Source organism: Neopsephotus bourkii, unplaced genomic scaffold (assembly GCF_033783945.1).
Source record: "Neopsephotus bourkii isolate Nb327-2 ecotype Australia unplaced genomic scaffold, CSIRO-AGI_Nbou_v1 NB_414, whole genome shotgun sequence".
NCBI classification, from domain to species: domain Eukaryota; kingdom Metazoa; phylum Chordata; class Aves; order Psittaciformes; family Psittacidae; genus Neopsephotus; species Neopsephotus bourkii.
In genome coordinates this window covers 395,136-419,627 of record NW_026900918.1, presented here as the reverse complement: position 1 = coordinate 419,627, position 24,492 = coordinate 395,136, and the positions used below count along the sequence as shown (strand labels likewise).

Here is a 24,492-nt window from a genome sequence, read left to right as displayed (position 1 = left end):
AAGCTTAATAATACATTCTACACTTGCTTTTCTGTATATGTAATTTTTTCATCCCTAATCACTGCAAATCCATTTCCTGAAAGCATAATTAGAATATTTATAATTCACAACCAATATTTCAAGAAGAGCTTAGTGCTTTTTTTCCTAAATGCAGTGAATTGATTCAGAAATAAAATACATCTTCTACTTAATTATAGATGGAGAGCTTTAAATATCTCATTCATTATTATCACTACTACATGCTTAAATAAATTCTACAAAAGCATTAAACTTGAAGGTAACAGAAGAATAATGCTTCATATTCTAGAAATTAACAGAATCCCTTTAAACTGTGCTGTAAAGAAAAAAACCTTGACAGTGTGATCTACTTTATTAATAATTATTTGGAAAATACAATGCATAATACTGTTTAATATAGAATCATAGGATCATAGAATAGTTAGTGTTGGAAAGGACCTTAAGATCATCAAGTTCCAACCCCCCTGCAATGGGCAGGGGCACCTCGCTCTAAACCATATCACCCAAGGCCTCGTCCAACTTAGCCTTGAACACTGCCTGGGATGGAACATTCACAACCTCCTTGGGCAACCTATTCCAGTGCCTCACCATCCTAATAGGAAAGAATTTCCTCCTTATATCCAGTCTAAACTCCCCCTGTTTAAGTTTTAACCCATTACCCCTTGTCCTATCACTACAGTCCCTAATGAAGAGTCCATCCTCAGCATCCCTATATGCCCCCTTCAGATACTGGAAGGATGCTATGAGGTCTCCACGTAGCCTTCTCTTCTCCAGGCTGAACAGCCCCAACTTTCTCAGCCTGTCTTCATATGGGAGGTGCTCCAGTCCCCTGATCATTCTCGTGGCCCTCCTCTGGACTTGTTCCAACAGATCCATGTCCTTTTTATGTTGAGGACACTAGAACTGCACACAATACTCCAAGTGAGGTCTCAACGAGAGCAGAATAAAGGGGTCACACTCCTTTTGATGCAGCCCAGGATATGGTTGGCTTTCTGGGCTGCAAGCGCGCACTGCCGGCTCATGTTCTTTTTCTTATTGACCAGCACCCCCAAGTCTTCTCCGCAGGGCTGCTCTGAATCTCTTCTCTGCCCAACCTGTAGCTGTGTCTGGGATTGCTCCGACCCAGGTGTAGGACCTTGCACTTTGCATGGTTAAACTTCACAAGGCTGACATCATCCCACCTCACAAGCAAGTCAAGGTCCCTCTGGATGGCATTCATTCCCTCCAGCGTATCAACCGAACCACACAGCTTGGTGTCATTGGCAAACTTGCTGAGGGCACACTCAATCCCACTGTCCATGTCAGCGACAAAGATGTTAAACAAGATTGGTCCCAACACCGATCTCTGAGGGACACCACTCGTTACTCGTCTCTAGACGGACATTGAGCCATTGACCACAATTCTTTGTTTGAGGCCATCCAGCCAGTTCTTTATCCACTGAGTGGTCCATTCATCAAATTGATGTCTCTCCAGTTTAGAGACAAGGATGTCCTGTGGGACAGTGTCGAACGCTTTACACAAATCCAGGTAGATGACATCAACTGCTTTACTGCTGTCCATCAGTTCCCTAGCCCCATCATGAAAGGCCACCAAATTGCTCAGGCAAGATTTCCCCTTAGTGAAGCCATGTTGACCGTCACCAAGCACCTTGTTGTTTTTCATGTGCGTTAGCATGCCTTCCAGAGAATCTGCTCGAAGATTTTGCCAGGCACAGAGGTGAGACTTGATTGATCTGTAATTGCCTGGGTCATCCATTTTCCCCTTCTTGAAAATGGGGGTTATATTTCCCTTTTTCCAGTCATCAGGAACTTCACCTGACTGCCATGATTTTTCAAATATGATGGCCAGCGGCTTAGGAACTTCATTTGCCAGCTCCTTCAGGACTCGTGGATGGACTCTGGACCCATGGACCTGTGCACGTTCAGATTTTTAAGATAGTCTTGAACCAATTCCTCTCCTACAGTGGGCCCAAGGTCTTCATTCTCACAGTCTCTGCATCTGCCTTCCAAGACTTGGGTGGTGTGGTCAGAGCCTTTGCTAGAGAAGACCGAGGCAAAGAAGTCATTCAGAACCTCAGCCTTCTCCAAATCATGTGCAGCCAGTTCACCTGAGAGCTTCCTGGTTTTTCTTATCTAAGATTTTCACTGCATATAATGTTGATGTTGCTCAGTAGGTTTTTTTTTTTTTATTTTTATTTTTAACTACAAAAGAAAGGAAGGATTTAGAGCAGTGGTTGGTGACACTTTCAAAAAGTGTTTGCTTCTTGTAAATTGAATGGAAACATTTCTGTTTTTCAAGAACACCTTTGTAGTGATGTTTTCTTGCCTGGCTTCTGCCATCCAGCAAAGCCTGTGACATATTCATGGCAGCTATCATATTTTTCAGGTTCTTTTAGATTTGACATGCTTAGTGAAGCCAGACTTAGTGAAGTCTGATCAAGAGTGTTGTCATTGTTACTTTAGTCTGGTTTTTAATCTGCTATTTTGGTGAGAGATCTACATCCTGTAGAGTGTTTATTCCTCTAGTAACCAATTCTCATCTTGTAAATCCTTGTTAAGGAAGTTCAATAAACACCAGTAAGGTGGAAGGCGGTAAACCACTAGCAAAGGTTTTTCTAGCTTGCAGGTTGTCTAAAATAGTAGTTGAATTGTATGCTGCTGGTATTATTTTATAATAGTTAGCATTCCAACAGCATGACTCTTTCCCTGCTTAAGAAATCTTAGTCTATAATTTTTTTTGTTTTTACCATGAAGTCAGATGTTTCTTTTGCTATGAAATTGTTTATTTCAGCTCATGTGTCCCTCTTCACTACTAGAATTTTCACTGCTGACCAAATGAGACTTCTCCCATTTTACATTGTTACCTGAATGATGTTATTTAATAGGATTTTTACAAATCTTATAGTCTTTCTTAATTTCTTTCTAACAAATGTTTTTTTCCTTAAAACATTGATGAAGCAAATAAGTGTTTAAACTTTCCTTGCAAATAAGTGTTTATACTTTCCTTGCAAATAAGTGTTTAAACTACAAAACACTTGAAGTCACTTGAATATTTTTATTCCCTGGAAATTACAGTGAAGGGCCCTGATCTGCTCAGCAGTGAAAATTCTGTTGGTGAAGAGGGGCACAAGCGTATGCAGGTCTGTTCTTTTAAAAGAAAGGCTGAAGTCATCATTTGCAGCCTCACTAACTTCACCTTCCGGATTACATATAGCAGGTAGTGAACAAGTACACCAGAACTACAACTGTGTTTTTGTGTCACTATTATTTTATTAAGGTTACTTGAGATCAAAGCAAAAGATGTAAAACCAGCTGGATGTTTGGACATATTGGGCAAACAGGTTTAAGCGTCACTTTTTACAAATTCAGTTTGGTAAAATTTGGTGCTAGAATTCTTAATTTCTGACACTGGGCTTCCATGCTGTTAGTTCACACAAAATCTGGTCCGAATTATTAGTAGTTCTAGTTCTGGCATGCTTGTTTGCTACCAGCCATATATAATCCAGAAGCTGAATTTAGTGATGTTGCAAATTAGAACTTGAGTTTTTCTTTTATAATACATTTAATGCCATGTTAAAAGGGTGCTGGTCTGATAATTTTAATATGAAAAAATCTATGGCACACTTTTAAAAAGAATTAATATAGATCATAAGAACTATTTTTCTGTCATCTTTCTTTTAGTATGGATAAACATTTCAAAATAAAAGGAAGTGCATAGAAACATTAATTTCACATTTTTATTACAGGCTAGAGGAAGAAAAGAATATTTTATCAGAATTTCAAGAGGACTTGGACAAGTTGATTTTATGGTTAGAGGAAGCAGACAGAACTGTTGGTATTCCCCTTGAACCAGGGAATGAAGACCAGTTAAAAGACTGCCTTAGCAAAGTAAAGGTATTGAGTTTTATTATTAATGTTTTCTTACTTTAGCAATTCTACATTAACGAAAAGTTAATACCATTTTCAAGGGAATTCTTCTGCCACCAAACTCAGCATTCATTTAACTTCTTTAGATACATCACAGCAGTGGAATTTCCAAACCCCTGTACAAATATATATTGATCATATAAAAATAAGAAAAATAATGGAAAATGTACTGAAAGAAAAATGCCTATCTTGTCACTAGGTAATTAATCATTGCCTTTTTCATCCTCATTTCTTAATTCAGAATTTGACTTTTATAACATTTCTCTATAGGTGTCCTGTTAGACTTTTATAACTTCTCACTTATGAAATGGTATTCAGTATTTCACAAGAGTATCCAGAATTACATGCATAATTATAAATGCCAGCTGGTTAAAGTGTTACTGCAACATTTTCTAGACTCAACATCTGAACGACTTTTTAAAAATACTTTAAAATAAAAGCCCCAAACACTGTATTAAATATTTTCCTTTAAAGGCTGGAATATTTTCATGAAGATGTTAGAGCTTTTAGAGTGTGGTTCTGCTAATAAATATATTCTGTAGAAGTTGCTCTGTTTAGCTTCTGAAATGTGTTCAATGGAATGACTATGTTTAATAATTTGCTCAACAAAAAATTATACTGTAGCCAGAAAATGCATATTGCTTATAAAATAATAGTCTAAAGGTTTCCTGTTCTCTCGTGAGGATAGTAACTAGTTATCTTTTATGCCAAACCAAGTTGAACAATTTCAGCAAATGATGGAATACAGCATTAAAGAACCTGAAGGAGATTCAAAATCTGGCAAAAATCTAAAAGATTCTTTAATAAGAATCTAAGTTTCTTAAAAAAAAAAAAAAAAAAAAAAAAGAAGAAATGAAGACTTAATCATATGCTGAGTTTGTCCCTGACTGTTTAGCATCAGATGTCAGCAAGCTGGACAGAGAATTTGTGTTGCTTTGCCACCATTGTCAAGGATATCACAATGAAGGCAAAGAAATATCACAAAGAAGGCAAAGGGTGTTAGATGCATCTTGTGATTTGCAGAAAGGAATAAATTTTTTAAGTCTAAATTGATTGTTTAGAACCATGAAGGCTCATGCTTTTCAGATATATACAAATATTTCCCAAGTGCAGTATTCTCAAGGGATACATAACCCAAAATTAAAGGTGTTATCTTTTAATTGTATGTCATTTTTACTGTCCACCTTGTTCTTGAGCAACACAAAAGAGAATTCATCCTAATGCAGCAAATAGCATATTGGCTTGCAGTGTGGTTCATTTCATACATACCTGCTGATGTTAATAAAACCTCCCAAAACCCCCAAACTTGAAGAACTTTGTCTTTTAGTTACATTCTCTTCACTTTATATATTGAGTTACTTTGACAATACAAGTTTGCACTAACTGAGTATGTGGTGAAGTGATACATTTAGGTGATGCCTTGCATCCTTTGATTTTACTTATGGGGTTTGGGGTCTTTTTATGAACATGCATGAACATTCTTAATTATGAGGCTTGACTGGACAGCTTTTCTTCACATACCATCTGGGTGACTGTGTTCACAGCATTGGACATGTTAAAACCCTTCTCCAAAGTGCTTTCTGTTTACCATATTAAAATATTTTTAAAATTCATATACATGAGCTATTGAGTCTCCAGAAGTAGAATTTGTCATGTAGCAGTGATTAATACCTGAAAAATCTCATATTTTGGCATTTAGGACTCTCTTTAGTCTTGATCCACTAATGCAGTCTCTTATGGGGAGTTTTAGCCTTCTACATTCAGAAAGCAATGGTTATTTTGTCGTTGAGTTTATTCCTCCTGCTGGTATACAAATCAATAAGGGTGAAGATAAGAGAGATGAGAATTCTACCACAGTTCATCTTAACTGCTGTATTTGTCTGTTCCAGTTAAAAGCTGAAGAGCTGCAGCCCCACAAGGGAATACTGAAACAATTAAACGAAACTAGAGGAACAGCGCTTGGAAGTGCATCACTGAACCCAGACAAAAAACATAAGCTAGAGAGTACGCTAAAGGAGGCTAACCATCGCTTGTTGAAGGTTAGACATATTACTAATGTAACTGTGGTATAAAATTTTGATCTGCAGCAAATATTTTCATTATATATTTTCCGATATGTATTGTTCTTCTCTGTATAAAGGGGCATTTGTATGCATAATGAAAGTGAAGAAGAAAAACCTGTACAGTACACTGCTGTGAGAAACAATGACAGCAAACCAAGACTCTTAGCACCTGAAATGATGACGTTGTATCCAAATATACTCCTAAATTACAGGTCTGCTGCTTAAGGTGGAAAGCAGAGCAACAGTTTTGTAGCCTGATTGTCTTGAGGGTACAGCAAATATTCAATTCCTGTGACTCAGGTGTGTGAGAGACAGTAGCAAATTGCCTTTATGGAAACACTTCCCAGCCCCAAGGTGGAAGTTGCAACCTTGGAAGCTTTTTTTTCCTCCACCACACTTTTTCCAACGCTGAGCTTCGATTTCTGGTTTCTGTGTAGGGAGGTACCATTCATTTTGCTTTCTGGGATCTCCATACTCATGAAGAAAAGTAAAAGAGTATTTTGCAATATTCTATTGTTGAAGAATTTCTGCATATTTCTGTGTTTCATATTTCACTGGTGAAAGTGAGTAGCAAATCTGGTCAAAGGAGGTAGCTAATTTGACTGCTCTCATGTAGCTTCTGTTTCTTATGCAGCAGAAATGGCAGAGAGCATTGTACAGAGGGCCACAACCCAAGGCATGGATAGCCTGGTCAGAAAAGGTCAATGTAAAATTAGCTGAGAAATTTTGAGACTGATGGCAAAACCAGAATCTCTGTGGTATCTACTTATTGAAGTTACCAGGATGCCAGGAATAAAAGATTCATTGTGTTTAGTTCTGTTGGAAAGAAGGTAAAGAGATTTTCTTTGGAGTACCTTACTGAAAAACAGGCTAAAGTTTCTGGTCAGAATACTACATCCTGAGGGTTTTACCATTACTGTGAACACAGTTGAATTTCAAGCACAGATCTGGGCTATAAGCATGCAGTTATTTGATGTGGGACTTCCATTAGTTTGTTACTAACAGAAACAGTCTGGCAAGGTTCAGAATATTAGCTAATGGCTCAGCCAAAAGTGGATAATAAATATTGATCACATTCAAGACTCCAAGTTGGACACATAAATCATTATTTGGGTACTTGGACAGAAGTATCTCTCTACAAATGGTTTTCTGAGATCAATGTATATAGGGGAATTCAGACCACTTTGAGATCAAATATAGTGTTATTTACTAGCTGAAGCTAACATATACATAGCTGAATTTAGGCACCACAATTTGTATATCTGAGCTGTAGTATTAAAAGGACATTAGTTTTCATGAAAAAATACTTTTAGTAAAATGACACAAATACATTTTAATGAAATCTGTAATTCGCCTCTGAATTTAAGTTTTTAAAGCTTAGTCATATATCTAAAAACTTAGCATTTTAATTTTCTGCTTGCTGTTGCAGAATGTTTCAAGTTACTTGCCATAGTCAGACCACCTATGAACGTTGTTAAAAGTAGTTAGGTCTCAAGCAAATATGGGGAATAAAGATACTGTTTAGTGATTCATACAATCATAGAATAGTTAGGGTTGGAAAGGACCTTAAGATCACCTAGTTCCTACCCCACCTCCATGGGCAGGGACAGGACATACTAAACCATGGACAGGGGTAGGGCAGTTGACATCATCTACCTGGACTTGTGCAAAGCATTTAACACTGTCCTGCATGACATCCTTGTCTCTAAATTGGAGAGACATCAATCTGATAGATGGACCACTCAATGGATAAACAACTGGCTGGATGGCCACACTCAGAAAGTTGTGGTCGATAGCTCAGTGTCCAGCTGGAGACCAGTAACGAGTGGTGTCCCTCAGGGATCGGTGTTGGGAACAGTCTTGTTCAACATCTTTGTCGCTGACATGGACAGTGGGATTGAGTGCGCCCTCAGCAAGTTTGCCGATGACACCAAGCTGTGTGGTTCGGTTGATATGCTGGAGGGAAGGAATGCCATCCAGAGGGACCTTGACACACTTGTGAGGTGGGCTGATGCTGACCTTATGAAGTTTAACCATGCCAAGTGCAAGGTCCTACACCTGGGTCGGAGCAATCCCAGACACAGCTACAGGTTGGGCAGAGAAGAGATTCAGAGCAGCCCTGCAGAGAAGGACTTGGGGGTGTTGGTTGTTGAGAAACTGAAGACGAGCCGGCAGTGTGCACTCGCAGCCCAGAAAGGCAACCATTTGCTGGGCTGCATCAAAAGGAGTGTGACCAGCAGGTGGAGGGAGGTGATCCTGCCCCTTTGCTGCGGTGTCCAAGGCCAGATTGGACAGAGCCTTGGGGGACATGGTTTAGTGTGAGGTGTCCTTGCCCAAGTCAAGGGGGTTGGAACTTGGTGATCTTAAGGTCCTCTCCAACCCTAACTGTTCTATACTTCTATGTTTCTATGTCACACAAGACTTTCATCAACCTGGTTTTGACCACTGCCAGGGATGGAGCATTTGCAATGTCCTTGGGCAACCTGTTCCACTGCCTTATCACCCTCACAGTAAAGAACTTCTTCCTTATATCTAACCTAAACTTCCCCTGTTTAAATTTGATCCCATTACCCCTTTTGCTATCACTACAGTCCCTAGTGATGAGTCCTTCTCCAGCATCGTCTTTACAAGTTTATGTCTCCTAGATCTGAGTATAGTGTCTGGCAAATTATTAGGCTTGGAATTTACCACGTGAAAATGTCCATTTATTCCTAAAAGAGATTAAAACCAGAAAATTGAACTTCCATTTGAGATCATTACTTAAATGCTTTTTTTTTTTTTTTATTTCTTTTTTCAGCTCTCTACCTATCTATGGAGATGTAGATCTCACTGTTCTCACTGGCCCTTAATAGCTGAAGCTAAAGAAACTGAAAAATGCAGTGTATATATATATTAATGAACAGGATCTGAATCTGAAAATCACAAAACTCAAATCCATACATCTTCTCTGATGGTAGTCTCAGAATGTTTTCTATTTCCGATATTAACTTGACAGATGTTTAAAAAAAATATATAGAAAAAAGTTCAAAACTTATTTAGGGTTTCTGTCAGATTTTTCCAATTAAACTGAAGGAAAAAATCTTTATTTTTCTTTTGCATTTTTTTTCTTTTACTCACAGTTTGTGTAGGAAGCCTCAATTATTTTATTTTTTTTTTAACTTTCTCCTCTGAAAGTCTAGGGTCTGTGATAAAAATAGAAATCATGGAAAAAAGTCTGCAGGCCTGACAGATGGACATATGTTGTGTTCCTTCAGTTAGAGATCTGTAAGCACTGAAATAAAACAACACAGATTTTTACTGTGAGCCAAAGCTGAAGCACACAGCTCTGGCACTTTTACATCAGGCAAACTTGCACAGGTCACCAGAGGATGGTTCAGTCATTAGTAGTTTTGGTGAGGATATTTATTATTTTTTTTTTGTTCCTCAACGCACCATGGACAAACATGAAATCTCACATAGAAATTTGTATGGAGGTTTTTTGTTTCTCCATCCTCTTCTAAGAGTGTATCTTACATTTTAATCCTTTGTTCTTGGTTGTTTATTTTGTTTTCTGGCATCTCTGCTAGCAAATGAGCATGTAACAATCTACCACTTCTGATTATCTCATATTGCAGGATGATATTATTTTCAAAATAGAAAACATACATGACAGTCACATAAATAATGTAAGTTTGGTCCTTATCTGGCTTACACTAGAGCAATTCTGTTTATTTCACAGAAGCTGTGACAATTTACACCAGCTGAGAATGTAGTCAAATATCTCCTAACATTATGACAAATTTTTGTTTTGCCTTGATCTTCCAAGCACGGGAATGGGGGATAACACCTGCGAGTCTTAACCTTCAAGGTGACATGTTTGAAATAAGTCATGTTCAAACCTTCTTTACAGTCACAGAAACTGTTGCCCTACAGCAATGGAATTAAGCTGAGAAAAGAAATTGAGTATGAAAGAAACTGCAGTCACATAAAAGATGCTTTTTTGCTTTTGCTTCTGTATTGTCTTTGCTTTTGGGTGTTTATATCATGTGTTGATGACCTTGAGAATAGATACATGAAGAGTTTTTCTTCCCTTGAATATTAATAATTTTAAAATGACATTTCTTTAGACAACTTTATTGAATAGTGATTCTAATAGGCTGCTGCCTCAGACATAGTTTAAGTACAGAATGAAGATTAAAGCCTGTATTTGAAAGTATGACTTTTAAATTCTAACTTGATTTTACTTACTGTACCCTCTCCAAAGCCAGTATTTCTTGTAAAAATGAAAGTGCCACTATCTTTGTGAAGTCTTAATAGTATGAAAAATGAACTGGTTTATAACCATTTTTATGCCTTCACATCAAGTATTTTTTGTTTATCTTCAAAACTTAAAGTATCTTCTGCTGTGATAGCCAAGTAAGCTAGCCACCTAGTGCTTCAAAGCATTCAAAAGGTGATACAAGGCACTGGAGTTTGTGATGAATTCAGTTCTTGTCATATACCACCTGCCAGGGCATATAACAGATCTGTAATGGCTTTCTTACCTTTTACTGTGCAGTAAATGGATTGATAGATTATGTCTGAGACTAGTGAACCATGGAATCAGAGGTTTGTTGGAAGGAGTTTATTACTCTTTAATATTATTCTTGGTCTGGTGTCAGCCAAGAGGGATGAGCTAGATTATCTGAAAGTAAGCTGGATGCCAAAATCAGCATTCTCCTCATTTATCCACCTTGGTCTTTGCAACATCTACAGTATGTATTATGAAGGTTATTATAAGTGCCTGATGGAGACATTTTGTTTTGCTGCCTTTTTAATTTGTCAGCTAGTATTAGAACTAATTGCTAGACACTGAAAAGACTATTTCACTGTTTACTGCCACAGCAAATCAATTTGTACTATATGGAAAAAAAAAATGGAGTGGAGTGATATGGCTGTAATTTGTGAACATTTTCTGTACCACTAAGAAAAGTAGAGGTCGTCTTAGCTTGGTTGGTCAAGTGTAGCAAAACCCCAACTAAACAGATATGCCCAGAAAGGGCAGAAAGACGAAGTCATAACGAGGTTATAGTTCAGGTATTGTAACTTGCCTTGAGTAGTAATTATTTATAGATTACCTGTGATGATATCAAATTTCCAGCATGTCAGTATAACTTAGTTCCAGTTCACAGTGGAAATTACTAAAATTGCTCCAATTGTTATTTGTGGGATGGAGAGTAAAAGATCTTTGAAAATGAATGCTACAGTTTGATTCCTGTTCTTTCAATTTGAAATAAGAATAGTATACCCAATATTTTCGAGGTCAAAAGGGTGCTCTTTTCCCGAATTTGCTTTCAATTAAAAAATGACTTGATTGCCTTAAATGTAATAAGCTATTATGCCATGCTAAATTTCCTATGACAGTCTGTCATAGATTACTAATTAGGTGTAGCCCACATTCATGTTATTATCAGCCATACTGACAAATGGCCTTATGCATAGCAAAATGAAGTCTGAGGTATATGTTTACTGGACAAACATGAGACTCACAGGCTCCAAGTATATATTAGTTTTATTCCTTTTTATTTGAGTGTTGCTAGCAGCTAGCAGTAATTAAGATTTTTGAAGGTGAATTTACTATCAGCATAAATATAATTTGCTGTTTCTCAGCCATGCTAAGCATACAGGAATAAAGATGTCACAACACAGAAATAAAACAATGTTGATGTCCCTTCATTTAAAAGTAATAACCCCTTTGGGTTTGGTTGGGGTTTTTTAGGCCACACATACTGAAGATTTTCTGGTTCTATTGATTTGAAGCTAGTGAGATACTTAAATAGTTTGAAAACAATGTATTGTCTGTCTTAGAAGACAGAGCATAGTGGGAATTGGGTCCTAAAGCCTACTCAGCAATCAGAGGCAATTTTTAGTCCCTTTAACAGCTTCAGACTTCAGGTTTTTGTACACTTTACATGATATACTCTAAATCCTAATGATTCTAATCAGAAAGAACTGGAGACTATGGTAAACCATAAAGAGACATCTATTCTTTTTCTATTTTTCTTTTAGTTGATGTAATTTGAAAGGTGAATTATGATAGCTCTATGAATGTTTACAACCAAAGCTAAATACAGGTTTTCACAATAGATGGAAGAAAATGAATTGGTTTAACTTAGACTGAAATATTTGGTTGTTTCCTGTCTATAAAATAAGAGATGGTAACAGATCAGGCTTAAACTAATAGATGACTTCTAGTGTGATTCAAGGTTAAGATTTGGATGCAACAATCTTTAAATCTGGAAAATTAGCCCTAAAGAGGTTTTAAGAACTTGTGAATTTCTACACAGATGTGTGCTGATTTTGGTTTTGACCCCCAATCAAAATATAAATGAGATTCGAATAAAGTGAATATTGCTGTGGTATGATACTCGCTGTTTTTATTTTTTTTTCAACTGTTGCTTTACAACAAAAATAATACTCAGAGATTTGATATGATTGCTACCTTTAAAAATTTCAAGTCTATTTACTTTAAAATGGCTGTTCTTTGAGATTCATAAAACCAAAATTAAAATCAGATTAATGCATTTCTCAGGAGCAGAAAGATTTGAAAGATACATAATTTATCCCTTATCTGGAATATCACCAAGGAAAAGATATATCTGATCAGTTGTCCACCATCACAATGTTAAAGACAAGAAAGTTTCAACTCCTTTAGCTTGCTTTTGTCATTCAAGGCATTTAATGAAAGATAGTCACTGCATCTGCTAAAACTTTGAAGTAAATTTAGAAAATATTTTTTTCTGAAATAGAAGTGAAGAGCATCACTTTCCCTAAATAGACCCCGACCTCACCTGCTTTCCTTTCCAGGACTTATTACACAACCTAGTTTATGGATGATAAACCAAAGAAAAAAACCTACAACAAACAGTGGTTGAGAAAGAAGAATCACTTTTATTAAAAATATTAATGTGTTCAGAATGAGCAAAGTAACTGCAATTTTTTTTCTGTTTATAAGCATCAGTCATAACAGAGAGCAGTTTTTGTTGCAAAAAAATAGGATATTAGATATGAGTTCACTGGAGGGGCTTACTATTATACAAAATGTTAATGTAAAAACCAGATCAAATAGGAAGCCAGGTAGTGGAAACTATGAAACAGAAAATCCCTTAAAATATAATCACAATTTTGCTATTTGTCCAAATGATATAGATAATAATAGCATTCTTATTATATTATGGGTTCCTTCCTGCATAGAATATGTTGACAGCCAATTTTACTTTATTTTTAGATTGAAGCAGGTTAGGAAGAGGAGGTTTGATCTCACTTGCAAAATGCAGATGCATGATAGTATGTTTCTACAGCTGTTTTGTGTGGATTTCTGAAGTCTTCTATACAAGTCAGTTTACAGGATATTGAGCTCAAAGAACTGATCTGTATTCGTACTACATCCTAAAGATCTAAAATTTAAAGAAGGGAGTACCCTCTTTATTTCATTTTGCAGGGGAACATACCAGCAGGTGATCTGGAACAAAAAAAAAGGTCCATACACCCTCTGACCATATCCATTTAGCCATCGGACAATGCCTAAAATCAGATACCTATATAAGATCATATCAGTGAAGAACAGGTAGCAAGCAAATATGTACATGATCTCAAACGGTATCTGGACAAGTTAAAAGAGGAGAAATCTATAAATCACTATAAAATATAAAAATTGTGCCAGAATCCATGGACACTTTCAGCATAACCAACCTATGTCAAGGTGTGGAGTGGGGAAGTTCTGCCATCTTGAAGCACAGTTTCAAGCACTGAAACCTAAAGGGTCATTAACTTAATAAAGGTATAAAAAATTCAAAGGCTTTAGTGAAAGTGTTGTCATGCAATATAAAGGGGTAGAAAGGAAATGCAGAGAGTTTTTACAGCCTTCAAAGGAGAAAATTTTGATAAAGACACAACTTAAGGGTGTTATTTTTAAGAAAATAAGAAACCTTCTCAAATAATCCAGATGAATAAGATGACATTATGATATTTTAACCACAGAGAAGATGCTGGTCATCCCTGTTGCGTAAGTAATGTAGCCTACCAGACCAGTTCATCTGGCCTGTGTTCAAACCAGTGAGTCTCATGGACAATAAAGTGATTTGTCAAGACTCATCATTGTTTAGTTCCGCTTTCTTCTTTGAATAGCAGAAACAAAGAGCTGATTGAGGAAAGAATTTTGCTTATAGAATGGTTCCATCTGTAAAAATGGATGCAAATTGATTTAACCTAAGTTAGTCTTGGTATGTTATATGCGATAGCTTTTTTGTTTCTCCTATGGGGAGTGGCATGTTTATGCTGAAGTGTAGCAGAGGGTCCTGGTTCCCCAGTTTTGGGAGCTGATAAGAGCACACACAGAGTTTCAGTCTGACCTCAAGCCTGGGGGCTTCCTTCCTGTGGAAATAAAGGGGACATCACAGTTAGGTCTTATCACAGTGTGGGGCTGGGATGTGTTCAGGGCATGCACTCTCCTCTGGGCATTCAGAACCACTTCAGCATCCAGCAGGTTAGATGTAGCCTGAAACATTTTCCAGAGAAGTCTTTTTCCTTGAAACCCAAAGAGCTATCCTTTCAACTTTGGTAGCCAAGCTTGCACAATATGAAGATAAACAGCCTCTTTGTATTCTCCCCCACAGGCATGCTCTTTGCGTATTGGTCTGTTTTTCATTTATTAAGATACAAGTTCCAGTATATGTTTTCCTCATTTATAAACACAAAAGTAAAAATTAAGCAAAAAGTTATGTGTCCCATCAATAAAGCACTATGAATAAATATGTGCAGTAGCACGGCATCAGAAAAAGGAAGGTTTTAGTACTGTAAATCTCTGATAGATGGTATATTTGCTTACAATATTTTACAGAGACCATTTTGATCTTGTCACTTCCCATGGACTGGAAAAGCCAGGAAAGTTATTTAATTTTCCAGCTGCTCTGTTTTCCTGTGCAAAACTCCAAATCCTAAAGTAATACTGTAAAACTAAATTGCTTGGTGATATTAAAACATTCCAAACATTCAAAGCATTGTAGAAGTGGTTAATAAAACTTGTTTACTTTATTTAGGAGTCCTGCAGAGAAATATATGATTGCTGTCTTTTATTAGTAACAGCATCAATTTTCTTTGTCTTTTTAAGTATTAATAAATACTCTCCTGCAAAAGTAAATTGTTTACTCTCATTTGAAAGAATTAGTCATTCGGAAGTCCTTTCAAGGAAAAAGTTACGATATTCAAAATGTTTTCACGGCAATCTGGAAATAATTACGAAATATCAAGGGATCTTGTGACATACTGTCGAGTATTTGCTGCTCTTTTCCTTTAAGACAAGTTTTTTGAGTGTATTTAGAACAGTTAAGATTCTTTCTTCTTTATACATGTTAGATTCTAGCTTTATTTGTTTCACTGTAGTTTTGTTTTTCCAGGTGTGTTTTAGGCTTAACAATAAGTGACAGCAACCACAATAAATTTAATTAAAGTCTAATATATATAACCTGGAAATTCATCATGGTATTATTTGTGGATTTCTGGAGATGTTACTCATCACCATGTAGAAACTTAGTTCATTGTGTACATTTTCTAATGAGTTTCTTGGAGCAGATGTTGAAATAATACATCTTGGTTATATGTTGACTTTCTTCCTTCTCCTTCTGTTCCCCATAGTCATCCCAACAGCAATCTCTGTGACCCCAATTATTTCTTACTCACTGTCTTAATTACTACCGTGACTTTCTCAGAAGGTAACAGGACAAATTGCTAGACTTCTGTGTCTTTGTAGTCTTCCCCACTTCACATGAAAGATGGACAACAAATTCTGGAAGGGTTTTGCAAAAAGAAAATAAACACAAGACTTGCAGCATTTGACAAGACTAAATTTGTGTTTAGTGGGATGAAGTAGAAAGGGATTTTTCTCTCATTTATTGAAGTTTCCACAATGTGTGTTACTAGTAAGACCTTTCTGAATTATTCTCTATGTACTACATCATTTGTCAAGTTAAATCCCAATGTACTTAAATATCAGCTCTCCACCTAAAACAATAGTAAGGAATACATTGTTTAATTTTCTTAAAAGTAAACCCACAAAGCATCTATGAATATCAGTTGGGATGTTTGTGGTGGTGTGATATTTCTAAATAGGGATAGTAAAAGCTAACCATTTTTGTACAAATTTTATGCTTCTAGAAAAATTTGTAACCGTCCTACTCACCATACTCTATTTTTTTTCTTTTTTCCTGTGCTACAGACTCTGAGTGGGTATCTATTTCTGCTTTCATAGCCACATCTTACTACAAATGTCCAAATTATCCTGGGTAATGAGCATTATACTGATTTCTACTTTTGAAAAGTAAATAATTTGATTATTTCATAGAAGACTCTTCTGAAAGTTGTTACTCTAAATATGAAATTTAAATATCCATTTCTAAATCTGCCTTTCAAATCAGAAATTCTAATACATTTTACTCATTTTATCAAAAGAGAAAAAGCTGGCTTAGCTTCCTCAGAAAAGATATAATACTTGCTACAGAGTTATGAACAACTACCATGCTAGCAGTCATGAGAAATCCTGATCCACTATTACTATTTTTGAAGGCTGTTAATTGTTAAAGGAGTTAATGAAGAGTTTTGTTTGTATCCAGACACTGACGTTAGTCATATCTGTGTAGAAAGAGGGAGACAAATGTGTTCATTTTCTCATTTTATAAAGTTTGTTATTTCCCCTAATTTTTTTGTTGTATTGTAGTATTGCTGTGAAGTCACACAGCATGTAAGTTGAAGGTTGGATATGATATTGGAGAATTCATTTTCCACTATGATGTCGAATGAATTGGAAATTCTTTTCAAGCAATTACATGTTGGGGTTTAGCCCTGAAAGGTCCAACATGCTACTGCTGTTAGTCTTGCTCTTCTGTTGCAACACTTCATAAGCAAAAATTATCAAATATGTAAAATTATTATAGTGACTGGCTCTTCCAAAAGTTTTGGTTAAAGAGAACATTTTAAATATTCTGGTTAAAATAAGCCCATGATTATTGGACGTGGAAACCTGACTAGGATACTATATCTCTCTCCCTATAAGTCAGTTTACCTGTTGTTTTATCCCTCATCACTTCTGTATCATTTAACTCATTTTTAATTCATTAGTTACTGCCTTAAAAAACTGAAAACTGTATGGTTGTTGTTTTTGTAAGTACACATGAACATGGTCTACAATGGATTATTTCTGACCTTAGTTGAGGCTGAGGTCAGATCACTTAGGTCACTGCTGATTTGCTTCACTCCTTCAAACTAATAGACACTGTCCCTGCTTGAGTATGTCATACTGAGCCAGGAGACTGTTGAAGCTGAGTTGATCTTCTCAGCTGTTTCCTTTAGGATCCCTTAACATTTGCTCTAGCCTATAATATTTTTCTGGTGTTCTTTTTTAATTAATATGTCTATTTGTAGTTGTAAATAGAAAGGCTTCTATGTCGAATCCCAACTAAATACCTACAGTAAAGCTAGTGTAGTTAATTTGTACCAAATTCAAAGGTATTTTGTGCCTGCTTAAAAAGCAAAGATGAACTAGATTGTATTGATGACATCACAAATAATTTAATAATAATTGACAAGGTAGTTCTGGGCTCCTCAGTACAAGAAAGACAAGGAGCTCCTGGATAGGGTCTGACGGAGGACCACAAAGATGATTAGGTGTCTGGAGCACCTCACTTCCGAGGAGAGACTTTGTGAGCTGGGCCTTTTTAATCTAGAGAAGACTGACAGGGGATCTCATTAATGCATATAAATATCTCAAAGGTGGGTGCTAAGAGGATAACAGCAGACTCTTTTCAATGGTGCCCACAGCAGGATGTTTCACCTCAGCATGAGGAACAACTTCTTTACGTTGTGTGTGGCAGAGCACTGGAACAGGCTGCCCAGGGTGATTGTGGGGTCTCCCTCTCTGGAGTCATTCAAAACCTACCTGGATGCGCTCCTGTGTAACCTGCTGCAGGTGCTCCTGCCTTGGCAGGGGTGATTGGACTAGATGATCCCCAGAGTTCCCTTCCAACTCTAATGATTCTGTGATTCTATGATACACTGGAACAAAACATTTCTATTTCTTTTTGTATTAATCATACAGACTTGAGATAAGTGTTCATGAGTTCACATTACTACTCTGTTCACGACATACTTGGAAGTCAAGATCACTCACTAGAATATGAATACCACCATTTTATTTTTTTTCTGTAATTATTAACAGAATATATGCTTCGTTGCTAGGAAATGCTGCAAGTATTCAGCTGTCAATAAAATTCCAACCCACTGTAATTCATCTACACTGTGCAAAGGAAATGCAAAATAAATCCCTGTTTATTTACTGTGAAAATAATACAGTTTATCTATACACTCGTTCTCTAACTTACTGTTCTATGTAGCTTATAACCAGAATTTGCTGCTTGATGCTGATTATATTGCTGTGTTAAAAACTTATATCCATTTGTACCCATTTCCTTTACAAAACAAAATGTTAAGGGTTTGTTTGCTTGTTTTTGGTGTTGGTTGTTGCTGTTGTTTTTTAATTCCTGTAGAGAACTCTGTGAGCAAAACCAGTAACGATTCTAAATTCATAGCTTGCATTTTAAGGTACTCTATGTTGTATAAATATTTGTCATTTGTTTCATTGCAATGCCTTTTGGCTTTGCTTTCCTTGTCAGGCATTCTGGCAGATGACAGATTTTAGAGACTCCATGGCAGTTTTGTGAATGCTTCTGGGAAGCTTCCCTCAGATGTAGGCAGCAGCATGGAAGAAATTATTGATGTGTCTAGTTTAGTTATTGACTGATTGCCACTGTGAGCTGATTACGCTTTCAGTGCTGGACATGATTTTGAAAGTAAAGCAATCATATAATGTGTGATCTTAAGAAAAGAGGAGGGCTGCAGAAAAGGATGGTGAGACAAAGCAGCAGGCAGGAAGAGCTCTGACACATGGAAAGACTAGAAGTAGAGATAGGACTACAAGGGTTTGCCAAAATGCAAAAGAGATTGCTCTTAACTATGTCAGACAGGCTTTATCATACCCTGTAAAGTAAGGTCATGTTTCCCTGAAACTCTGCAACAGCATGCCCAGGTCTGTGCTGAATAGAACAATGGCCTACCATTTTCTCTTATCCTGGCAACATTGTGTATCAGTCTGTGCTTTCCATGAGGAAAAAAGCTTTGACTGAGAGGCTCAAGGTAGCTGTCCAGCCAGACTATGAGCACTGCAGGGTGCATGCTGGAGTTTGCTTGCCTCACAGACTGTAGATAGCCTGAGAGATAGATATGGTATTACCTACTGTAAACCAGGGAAAGAACAATTGGGGCATTATACTTTTATTTAGAAAACATTTTCCTACAGAATGTCCTTCACTAAGAGTCACTGAAGGAATTATACTGTAAACCCTTTGTGGCTGCTTTTTGATTTCTGGAATGGAGTAAGAAACCGAGATAAAGAAAAGACAATTGTGGACTACATTGTTTAGCAGACACCTAAGGTGGAGGGTCTTGTGCTCAAAAGTGCCCTTGACAAAGGAGAATTGCTGAGATAGTAGAAAGCAGAATGACAGGCAATTAGTAATAAATATTAAATATAAAAAGCATACAGATATTCAAAAGACTGTGATATATACAATCATATTTCCATACAAAAAAACCCAACAAAACCAAAGCCTAAGCATTGGAGTGGGGAAAATGTTTGTTTACTTTTTCAAAAGCTAGGCAGCCAAACGAAGCAGAAAATTGTTTAGTGCTTTAGTTTTGTGGAACGCTTTATTCTTCTGTATCAATGGGGAAAAAAAATAAATAAAGATTTTTTTTTCTTAATAGAAGTGAAACTTGAGAATATTACAAATACACTGTTAAGAAGTAAAAAAAAAAATAAAATAATGCAGCCAAAAAACATGTGCCAAGGTCAGGTGCTGGGCGGCTTGTAACAAAACACGAAACATGAGCTACACAGCAAATAAAAAACTTTTATACATATTTTTAGTAGCCTGCTTTCATCTCCAACTTTTTCAGAGACAGTATGGCTCATAAGTATTCACTGTTTTAAAGAAATTGCGTAGTTTTTGTTTTAAAGTCAATATTGAGTTTGTTAATGAAAATGGCTCAGTTAATTAACTAAATGGCATGCTAAACCAAACTTATATGAAACTCTTTCTTACACTGATTGTTTTTCATGAAGAAATGAGGCATAAAAAATAGCTTATCCCCCTTCCATTTTAAATCATTCTGTTGTAGATGCTCTAGGTATGGTGATTTTAAGTAGATAAAACTTTCTGAACAGTGCTGTAAGCATTGTTGTTTTATGCACTCTTCTTACTAGTGTTGCAGGAGTGTCAGGTATGATTTATCAATAAGCCAAGTCTGGATTGAAGGCAGCATTTAATAGTTGTTGTGAATAGTTATTTCTTTACTATCCAAATTCTGTCTTGGATGACATAAAAAGACAACATAAAACCTTCTTTCAGTCCAGTTATGCTGTGGGCTGATTGCAGTGCAGTCACCTGTCTCCTTTTTTCCTAATATTTTTGCAGAAATAGAAAAAAGCATAAACTGCTGCTTGTTTTACATTTAGTAAGTAATTTAACAGAACAGAGACACAAAGAGTGATCTTACATGAGATGGCATACTTTATACAACTTCTTCCTCCTTTTTTACTTTTAATAAGAATCAGTATTCCTTTCCATCTGCTCAGCTTTAATTCATCCTGTAGTGCATGCACACAACTATGGTAAAGACTGAAAAATAACTATCTGAAGCTAAAGTCAGAAATAGCAGTGGAAAACTGGAGCATGTGAAATGATCAAGGAGACCTGTACTGCTAATCTGAGCATATGTATTGTTTTTGCACCAAAGTAATCAGGTTGGGTTGGCGGTGGAAATAACACAGTAGTATATCATTTAGGCTTCTTGTGAAGGTCATTCAAGACATGAGGTTCAGATGGAATAGAACAAACAATGCAAGTAATTTTACAATCCAGAAGGAGAGGAAATGAAAATATTAAGATAAAGATCTACTTTGAAAATACACAATTATATATGCAAAATTTCAGCGAGTATTCTCATATTTGGAGACATGTAATGATTTCTATGTTAGTATTTTATTTGTGGGTTTTTCTAGTATTTTAATGAAAAGAACAAAAATTGGAATGCATAAATAAGGTGCAAATGGCCTGATAGTTTTAGAGTAAAATTATGTATTGTGAAAAACAGTGTGAGTTGGTAAAACTAGGCTATTCTACTGTTTCCCAGCTTAGAGCTTAAATCTTTTCTATTATTCTGTTACTAAGCTTCCAATTAATCTAAATTAATTAACACTTGAACTTAAGTGCAAAATTTTAGATGCCTCAACACTTGAACTTAAGTGCAAAATTTTAGATGCCTCACATTCTCTGAGATTAGTGTTTTGACACGTATCATTGAAATTCTGTAGTCCTTTGATGTTGAAAATTCATTTTTTTTCTTTGAAGGAGTAAGCCATACTTTTATTGTCTTTGCATTCGCAATTTTATTTTTTTCCTTTGGTTGCAAACCCAGGTATGTTTTCAATGTTGAACATGTGCCAAATAAGGCAAAGTTGAAAATATTTAATTGTATGAAAAGGGCTAAGCTAGATTTTTAGAAAGATGTTCCAACTGAAATTGCCCTTCCTTCAGGTTTATTTTTTTGCACCTTATCTTCCTTAAGAGCTTGTAATACTCCTTAATCAGACCTGTGGTCATAGGCGTATCTGGGGGTAAGCATCTCACCTGTTTGCCCTGTTTTAAATCTGCTGCTATTGTTGCCTTATTCCTGCTGTTCACATTGGTCATTTTTATTAGAGGAAGACATCATCCCTCCTCTGATAAAATCTGTCTTTCTTAAATAGGAGTGAAGAGATAACATACCCAGGAGAAGGAAACTGAGTAGGTACTAGATGGTTACCCTGAAATAAGGAATGAATAAGAGGAGGATGGGGGAAAAGGGGGAACAAAAGCAAAAATGTAGAAAAGATAATTGGAGTGAGACACTAGCCATAGCTCACTCATCCTTGGAGGTGTCCAAAAACTTGTACAGAGAGCCCAGAGACAGACAGGCTGTAGGTCCTATCAGCATCAGAATCCCACCTCAAGGTGGAACTGCTGGAGCTGGGAGTAACAAGCTTGAAAGACTGTAAGAAGGTAGGGAAGATACTGGAGGGCCCCATCTCCTTGTATACTCCTCTGTTGCAGAAAGGGCATAAATCTGGACACTTGGTCATCATGTCCATAACTCCATGGAAATTTTCTCAAATTATGCTTCTGGTGAATAGCAGAATCAGCTCAGGAAAAAAAAATGTCCCCCAGAGACAGTCTGCAGCAGTGCTTCACCTTGGTAGACAGACTTGTAATTACCTTAAGTTCATCAGGTTCCAGTTTGATTAGCCAACTTGACAGCTTGATGCCAGAGCTTAAAAAACCCAAATCAACACCAAAAGAAAAACCCCAAACACACACACACTCAAAAAACCCCAAACAAACCAAACCAAAACAAAAAAAAATAAAATAAAGGGAAAGGGTGAGCAAACAAAATCACCGAGACCTGAGATCTGGAATCTAAGAATCTGATTCCCACATAGTGGCATGTAACCTGTTATATGTATTTTACGTTTCTGCCTTGTTAAATGCTTATTTGTAGCCTTAACTTGAGTTTGGGGGAAGTACTTTATTTCTTTTCATCTCTATGGTAAAAGTCGATGACATTAAATTTCTGTATATAATTAGCTGATTCATATTGACCTAGATTTTTTTTTTTGATACTTATATTAGGAATATTATAATCCTGTGTTTGTGTTATAATTTTAGAGCAAGACCTAAGTTGAAGAAGAGGCTTCATTTACTCATTGGTTACCTCTTATTTTGCTTTTATTCTTGTGTAATAAAGAACAGTAGGTTGAGTTAGTCTGTCACCAAAACTAATATTACATCTGCCTTTCTATATATACCTTAGTTTATAATTGTAAATTTACCCTCACTGCACAAACTCTGACAAAATTTTTCTTGCTCTGTCTTGAAATACACCCAATATGCTTGAGCTGTGTTAGTTGGTAGTAGGTTAATTTAAAGTTCAGGTCTTCAGAAGTCAGCTTAGATTTTTATTTGCCTAAGACTACTATTCACTTTCAATAGGATTTCTGTGGAACTTGTTTACATTAATATTAAAGCTACTAAACATTGGAGATTAACATTCAAAAGCTGCAAGAAAGATGAAACTAATCTTCTATGAAATGGCCAAGGTCTGCATAGATATTGAGTTAAAACATGAGGGAAATTGATGCATTTTTAATTGTTCCCTTTGTTTTTGTTCTTTATATATATATATATATATATACACACATGTCTGGTGCCATTCTGGAAAAGCAGAGTTTTTACGATATATAACAAGGTTAGGAAGACAGAAAAAGTAATTTGACCCATGGGTCCGTATTTATTTAATGGGATATTATGGCTGGCTACAGTGAACAATGGAGATAATTTAATACATGGCAGATCAACTTCTTGAATTACAGGTATCACTCAAGTATTGGCTAATAAATCATATTCAGAGTATATGCAGAGGTACGTTTTAGAAGGAAAAAAAAATCAGTATTTTTGAACCAAATAGGTAAAAAACTATACATGTCATGAGACAGTTGTGTTTGTCCCATTCTCTCAGCTGGTGAATTAGAAGTTACTGCACAGCAGTAATGCTTTTGCAGCTGGGCTATATATCAGCAGTGCTTCCATTAGTGCTGTTTACAGGGAATTTATATTTTATTGGGTACCAAACCTCAAGTTTGGTACTTTGAAGAATGTTGCCTTAGTAAAAATATGTTTAAAAACATGAACATTGGGAAACCTCATTTTTCTTGATATGGAAAACTAACCATACTTCTTGGCTGATTTTAATAATTAACTGCCAGTGTTTCTTGTCTCTGCCCAGGCCCTATATTTGCTGTTGTGAAATTTATTATTTTTTTTAAGTACAGATGGTTTCTCCCCTGGTATATGTCTGCAACGTTGCCCGTTGTGTGGTATAGTGACACCTCACCTTTCTAGCTATAGAAAACAAACGGGGAAGGACAGCATGGAGCTTTGTGTTGGCTTGTTTATTTCCAACCTGTTCTTATATTTACTCCAAGTGCTTCAGTAATGTTGGATTTGAAATATGCCATTGGCTGATTCTTAATTTCTGATGTAGTTGGCACAGAAGAGTGTGCTTAGTTAAAAATCTGGCTGCTTTGAATGCAAATCAGGGAACAAGTGGCCCAATCGATGATATATTTCTCCGTTATTTTTCTTCACGGTATGCATCTGCTTATGTATATTTGGACTCAATTGGCATCTCTAAACACCTTGTAACAAAACACATGCTTATAATTTCCAGACTCATGAGGTCAAGAAAGGTTAGATATCATTCAAATGATCAATTCGTATTTTCACTATTGCTTTTCCTGATTAAAAATTGACCTTTAAAACAG

General features: G+C 36.3%; 1 protein-coding gene across 11 annotated transcripts in view; it reads left to right on the top strand.

The window, feature by feature from the left end:
* The window catches only part of DMD (dystrophin), a 745,980-nt gene that overhangs the window by 347,559 nt on the left and 373,929 nt on the right, over positions 1–24,492 (top strand). For all 11 annotated transcript variants that reach the window (XM_061349397.1, XM_061349396.1, XM_061349395.1 and 8 more), the window contains 2 exons: positions 3,765–3,912; positions 5,835–5,984. In XM_061349397.1, the coding sequence (XP_061205381.1) occupies positions 3,765–3,912; positions 5,835–5,984 (298 nt within the window). The remainder of the gene's footprint in view (positions 1–3,764; positions 3,913–5,834; positions 5,985–24,492) is intronic.